The 7,604-nt window shown below is 41.6% G+C and overlaps 1 protein-coding gene across 1 annotated transcript; it reads right to left on the bottom strand.

Annotated features, from left to right (window-relative positions):
• Positions 1-5,557: 5,557 nt before the first annotated feature.
• On the bottom strand, positions 5,558-6,617 carry LOC139415329 (prostaglandin E2 receptor EP4 subtype-like). The gene is made up of 2 exons (XM_071163394.1): positions 5,835-6,617; positions 5,558-5,740 (listed from the first exon to the last, which is right to left on the bottom strand). The coding sequence occupies exons 1-2, from the start codon at positions 6,615-6,617 to the stop codon at positions 5,558-5,560; spliced, it is 966 nt and encodes a 321-aa protein (XP_071019495.1).
• Between the last annotated feature and the right edge of the window lie 987 nt (positions 6,618-7,604).

The following is a 7,604-nucleotide window of genomic DNA, read 5'->3' on the forward strand; positions in this document are numbered from 1 at the left end:
GAATGTATGATTTAATTTTCTTGATAAAGGTGTGCTGTACATTGAATGCATAGTAAACATTTATTTGACTTTGGACAGGTGGGTGCTTACATTGGTAAAGGATGAAGGTGAGTCATCTATTACTATTGTTGACAATTCTAATGATGATCATCTGTTCAATGCATTGTTTTCAATTGTTTATTTGGACTAGTATGAATTTAAACTAAACGCTTCAGCCTATCCAATTGCCAACTGTAATTCGTAACATATCACACTAACTGTAATTCGCCTAGTTAAATAAAATAATTTTAAAAACAAAGCAAGCGCTCCCTCTTGTGTCAAGAATAAGAATAGACTTTTAACAAGTTAATAATATTTCCCCTCCATATCTAACTTTCAGGCATGGTATGGGTATTTGATTCTTGCTTGGATGAGGACAATAGGACTTTGTATTGGTGGAATTAACTACCAACCACAAGAGCCTGTAAGTGGAAATGTAGCTTTGTATCCATTTTGTAGCTACACCTATCCATTTTCACCATATTGCTACACCTATCTAATGTTTACAGTGCCATGGGGGCTGGTAGGGCTATGTAATGGAGAGATGGAAACTTTCCCCTTACATTTATCTAGTAACTATTACACAAAGACTTGTGGCTGCTGTTCCACTTTACCCTTCTCACAAAGTATGCACCGGTAAATTTCCCCTCGTGGATTTAAAAGGAACGGGTGGAAAGTCTCCAGCTGCTTTCACCAGTCTTATAATTTTAATTGATATTTAACACTTTTGTAATCTAGTCCATAAAGCATGATAGGAAGTGAACACTTCTGGGTGAAAGGGTGGACAACAGGAACACAACCCAGGAGAACTAGTCATCTCCCAGGGGATGAGGCATACTCCCACAACCTCCATGACAAAAGTTCAAAAAGCCAGATTTGTTGTTGAGTAACTTCACTCCTGAGATGCATAGCTGCTGCACAGTGTTTCGAATTCAGTCCAATCAAAGTTTTAGAGGAGAAAAACGTGTGGAAATCCAGCCTGGTCTCATCCCACTGGACACAGACGTCAATTCAACATCTGTTCCATGTTGGTTCCAACAGTGTGCCCAGTGGGATAGACTAGACGTAACATAGGGAACGTAAATCCTGGAAACTCATTAGTATGATGTTACATTTTGGAAAGGTTAAAAATTAAAATAAGGTGGTTGGTTGGACCTATAGTTTGAACGCCTAGCACCCCAAAGGTTGCGTGTTCAAATCTCATCGACCACTTTAGCATTTTGCAACTATTGTACTTACTACTTTTTTGTTGTTGTTGCTACTTTGCAACTACTTAGCCACCTAGCTAACATTAGCTACAACAAATAGGAATTCATAACATATCATACTAGCTGTAATTCGTAACAAATGAAATGGTTGATGGACATCCACAAATGAATACATACTGTACCAAATTAAATGTAACGTACACTGAGTATACAAAACAGTAGGAACATCTTCCTAATATTGAGTTACACCCCCCTTTTCACTCAGAACAGCCTCAATTTGTCGGGGCATGGACCCTACAAGGTGTCAAGTGTTCCACAGGGATGCTAGCCCATGTTGACGCCAATGCTTCCCATAATTGTGTCAAGTTGGCTGGATGTCCTTTGGGTGGTGGACCATTCTTGATACACACTGTTGAGGGTGAAAAACCCAGCAGCGTTACAACTCTTGACACACTCAAACCGGTGCGCCTGGCACCTACTACCATACTCTGTTCAAGGGCACTTCATTATTTTGTCTTGCCCATTCACCCTCTGAACGGCACACACACAACCCATGTCTCATGTCTTTAAATGTCATTCTTTAGCCGGTCTCTTCCCCTTCATCTACACTGATTGACAGGTGACATCAATAAGGCATCAGCTTTCACCTGGATTCACCTGGTCAGTCTGTCATGGAAAGAGCAGGTGTTCCTAATGTTTTAAATACTCAACGTTTACGAGATGGAGGGAGACAAACTTACATTTACTATGTTACGTCTATGCTTGAGTCCAGGTTACATCCTGCTGCTCCTCTGTGGTTGTTTACACTTCTGCTGAAGAGGCACCAAAGTGTCTGCTGTGAAACATCTGCTTTTTTAGCATTGGTGAGGGGTAGATCCAGGAAATTTAACTTTACATCTTGTGCATTAACTGCCTTTGAGATTTGATCCATTAGCCCCTCAAGGGTCTGATATGCAGTAACTAATCACACTATCAGCAAGGGTATTGGTTTAACAAGTAATGGTCACTCTATGTGGCCTCAATGGAGAAAAAACAGGTTATCTCAGACCAAGCTCAACATTCTCATTGCTTTTAGCCGTACCCTTATCCTACTCCTCCTCTTTTCCTTTGATGATGTAGAGGTGAATCCAGGCCCTGCAGTGCCTAGCTCCACTCCTATTCCCCAGGCACTCTCTTTTGATGACTTCTGTAACCGTAATAGTCTTGGTTTCATGCATGTTAACATTAGAAGCCTCCTCTCTAAGTTTGTTTTATTCACTGCCGGATGTTCTAGCTGTGTCTGAATCCTGGCTTAGGAAAACCACCAAATATTCTGACATTTTTATCCCTAACTACAACATTTTCAGACAAGATAGAACTGCCAAAGGGGGCAGTGTTAGCCTGCAGAGTTCTGTCCTCCTATCCAGGTCTGTACCCAAACAATTTGATCTTCTACTTTTAAAAATCCACACTCTCTAAAAACAAGTCTCTCACCATTGCCGCCTGCTATAGACCACCCTCTGCCCCCAGCTGTGCTCTGGACACCATATGTGAACTGATTGAAAAACTAACATGTCTGATAAAGAAAAACGAACAGGTCTGTGAGAGCCGGAATTCTTCCTGGTTGGTAGGTGATCAAATACTTGTCATGCAGTAAAATGCAAATTAATTACTTAATCATACAATGTGATTTTCTCGATTTTTCTTTTAGATTCTGTCTCTCACAGTTGAAGTGTATCTATGATAAAAATTACAGACTTCTACATGCTTTGTAAGTGGGAACCTGCAAAATCGGCAGTGTATCAAATAGTTGTTCTCCCCACTGTGTGTGTGTGTGTGTGTGTGTATATATATATATATTTTAACATTTTTATTGTTGGACATGTAAAAACACCTAGACATGAAAATACTGTAAAAACCACAGGATATGAGTTACATGTGATTTTAATGCAACTTATTTCTATTTGAAAACTGAAATGGTTTATTCATTATTTTTCAGTAGACACTCTTATCCAGAGCAACTTACAGTAGTGAGTGCATACATTTTCATACTGTTCACCTGTGGGAATCGAACCCACAACCCTTGCATTGCAAACGCCATACAACTGAGCCACATCATCACAAACCACTTGATATATCAATGTGCTCAATTACTGTATTGTACATTGTTTTTCTTTATGGTGATGGAAAGTCTACAGGTACAAACTTAGATGTCCAACCTATGGTACAATACAGTAATATACATTTACATTAAGTGGTTTGTAAGAGTGGTAAAATAATACTGCACAAAAGTGGGTGTTTTTCATGTTATTTGATCAAGAAAAATCTTTTATTTGATGTGGATGTGTGTTTTCCCGTAACTTTGCACCTTTTCATATAAATGTTTGAGGACAGGGTTTTGTTCTTTCTGGACATCATTAGAATGACAATTGCAGAGAAAGCAACAGGGCAACAACTTATAATTCCAACTATTGAATCCTGCAAGATACTGTTCTTAATTATACAACTACCTTTTTTGCCAAAGCAGAGATGCTGAAAAAAAAATGTTTCGTCACATTACAGATGTCTATTTCGGTCCGCTAATATAACTTTTTTTGTTTGTTTTATTGTATTGATATATACAGTGCATTCAGGAAAGTAGTCAGACCCCTTGACTTTTTTCACATTTTGTTACATTACAGCCTTATTCTAAAATGGAGTAAATATTTGTTTAATTCAAATCTAGACAATATCCCATAATAACAAAGTGAAAACAGGTTTTTAGAAATGCTAGCAAATGTATTAAAACAGGAATACCTTATTTACATAAGTATTCAGACCATTGCTATGAGATTTGAAATTGAGCTCAGGTGCATCCTGTTGCCATTGATCATCCTTGATTGGAGTCCACCTGGGGTAAATTCAATTGATTTGACATGATTTGGAAAGGCCCACACCTGTCTATATAAGGTCCCACAGTTGACAGTGCATGTCAGAGCAAAAACCAAGCCATGAGGTTGAATTAATTGTCTGTGGAGCTCTGAGACAGGATTGTGTCAAGGCACAAATTTGGGGAAGGGTACCAAAACATTTCTGCAGCATTAAAGTCCCTAAGAACACAGTGGCTTCCATCATTCTTAAATGAAAGAAGTTTGGCGCCACCAAGACTCTAGAGCTGGCTGCCTGGCCAAACTGAGCAATTGGGGGAGAAGGGCCTTGGTCAGGGAGGTGACCGAGATCCCAAGAACCAGAGTTCCTCTGTGGAGATGGGAGAACCTTCCAGAAGGACAACCATCTCTGCAGCACTCCACCAACCAGGCCTTTATGGTAGAGTGGCCACTCCTCAGTAAAAGGCATACGACAGCCCGCTTGGATGATGCCAAAAGGCATCTAAAGCAATTTTCTCTGGTCTGACGAAATCAAGATTGAACTCTTTGGCCTGAATGCCAAGCGTCACATCTGGAGGAAACCTGGCACCATCCCTACGGTGAAGCATGGTGGTGGCAGCGTCATGCTGTGGGGATATTTTTCAGCGGCAGGGACTGGGAGACTATTCAGGATCGAGGGAAAGATGAACGAAGCAAAGTACTGCGAGATCCTTGATGAAAACCTGCTCCAGAGCACTCAGGACCTGAGACTGTGGCGAAGGTTCACCTTCCAATAGGACATGACCCGAAGCACACAGCCAAGGCAACGCAGGAGTGGCTTCGGGACAAGTCTCTGAATGTCCTTGAGTGGCCCAGCCAGAGCCCGGACTAGAACATCTCTGGAGTGACCTGAAAATAGCTGTGCAGCGACGCTCCCCATCCAACCTGACAGAGCTTGAGAGGATCTGCATAGAAGAATGGGAGAAACTCCCCAAATACAGGTGTGCCAAGCGTCATACACAAGAAAACTCGAGGCTGTAATCGCTGCCAAATGTGCTAAAACAAATTACTGAGTGAAGGGTCTGAATACTTATCTTGTTTCTTGTTTTTGCTTTGTCTTTATGGGGTATTGTGTGTAGATTGATAAAGATACAAATATATTTGATCAATTTTAGAATAAGGTTGTAAGGTAACAATGTTGAGAAAGTCAGGTCTGAATGCTTTCCCGAATGTACTGTATTTTTAAATTCAGATTTTTCAGAGGGTGCTGCAGCCCTACTTGTTAGCTATGTTTGTCCCCCCTGCGTGATGTGGGCGCAATGGGAGACTGGCTGTTAGTTGATTGATGTTGATGCTGCTGTACAGTGCTTCAGAGGAATGTGAATTCATTCGTTTTTTAAATGTAACCTTTATTTAACTAGGCAAGTCATGGGTGTTTGTTTGGTAGTGGAAAGTCCTTTGTGAGGATTTGACTGGCAACATGGGTTATTTGCCTTGTCGACCACTGTAAACCCGTTTAGATAATCTCCGAATCTTACTGAACAGAGTCCTTCTCAGCAAAATGTAGATCCAAGGGTCAAGGATGGCGTTGACGGCGGCAATCCGTATAGCCTTCAAATCTGCATGGGAATTATCTTCCCGTGATATCTGGTTAGCAAATACACGTACCTACAACAGTATAACAAGAGATATGCCCATTAGACCCACTGCTTTCCTCGTAGACAAACTAAATGAACATATAAAATATAAAGACGTTCCTTACCACCAGCGGCGCTGAGCAACCTAAAACAACCATCGAGGTCACCACGAGCACCGTCATCATTTGGGCTTCCACGCCGGAGGAAAGCGCTGTCCAATGCGCCCGTGTGCTCCCTCTAGTAACTGGACGTTGGATTTTCCTGCGATGCATTATCAATAGAGTGCCACAAACTGCAAAGTTGAGGACTATCGTCATCAATATGAGTAGAAAACTCACACTTGCATATAAAAACGAATAGGCTGCAGACAACGGCTCATGAGCCATCCAGTTGATGAAGCACCAGGTTTTGGAGGGCTGGCTCATGCTTTCAGTCATACCCATCACTGGAAGACAACAAAATACAATGTTGCTGAGATAAATGCAAAACAAGCACTTGCGCGCAAAATGTGGGCCAATTCCCCATCTTTGGTATGTGTAAGGGCAGCATATTGCGAGGTAGCGCTCAGCAGACATTGCGCATATAATACTTAGTCCTGCCACTCCGAAGAACAGCAACACAAATGAATGGAATTCACAAAGATGACGGTCGTGGAGTACATTTTTATCGAGGTAAGTGGCTATAGTGATTGGGCTGGCCAGACAAGTCCCAAGAAGATCGGTGATAGCCAAACCGCAAACTAAGGCGAAGAACGCGGACGACTTGCGCCCTTGCTTAGATCCAGATAGAGCGGCTATTGCTATTATATTTCCAATGACACCAACTGCAAACATAAATACAGGTAAAGCCATGACTGCAGCTGACTTGTAAGGCACAGTGTGTGTAGTGAAATTACTTGTGTCGTTCATGTTTTCCGTTCCAAAAGAAAGCTATCCAATGGGCGTTATTTGTTCCTTTCTTTTAGATAGATGCCACTTACTTCGTGGGTCCATTACAATCCAAGCAGGATATTGGCAAATGTGTTTTCTCTTGTAAAATCCCTATTTCATGATAGCTGTTGTTCCATAGCCTACATTGACATCAACCTTTTGAAATATCCCGTGGGTGGAAAAACTTGGAAATGCGCTCTTGACGCCCAGCAATCTGGTCATAATAGATATATCAGAGCCAGGCGGCCCTATACGCTCACTAAGCAAGTTGCGTAGGGCCCCGCAAATTACGTAAGGGCCCCGCATACTCCTCTTGTCGAAGTTGGTGTTAATGTTTACAACTTCGATGAGAGGATAATTTTTTGTACAATTTTACTTAACCTTTATTGAACTAGGCAAGTCAGTTAAGAACAAATTGCTATTTACAATGAGGGCCTACCAAAAGGCAAAAGGCCATCTGTGGGGATGGGCCTGGGATAAAATAAATAAACAACTATAAATACAGGGCAAAACACACATCACAACAAGAGAGACAACACTACATAAAGAGAGACCTAAGACAACAACATAACAAGGCAGTAACACAACATGACAACAACATTGTAGCAACACAACACATGTTACAAACATTATTGGGCACAGACAAAGGCCAAGAAGGTAAAAACAACAATACATCACACGAAGCAGCCACAACTGTCAGTAAGAGTGCCCATGATTGAGTCTTTGAATGAAGAGATTGAGATAAAACTGTCCAGTTTGAGTGTTTGTTGCAGCCCGTTCCAGTCGCTAGCTGCAGCGAACTGAAATGAGGAGCGACTCCTGGAAGTGTGTGCTTTGGGGACCTTTAACATAATGTGACTGGCAGGATGGGTGTTGTATGTGGAGGATGAGGGCTGCAGTAGATATCTCAGATAGGGAGGAGTGAGGCCTAAGAGGGTTTTAGAAATAAGCGTCAACCAGTGGGTC

This window comes from Oncorhynchus clarkii, chromosome 1 (assembly GCF_045791955.1).
Source record: "Oncorhynchus clarkii lewisi isolate Uvic-CL-2024 chromosome 1, UVic_Ocla_1.0, whole genome shotgun sequence".
Classification (NCBI taxonomy): domain Eukaryota; kingdom Metazoa; phylum Chordata; class Actinopteri; order Salmoniformes; family Salmonidae; genus Oncorhynchus; species Oncorhynchus clarkii.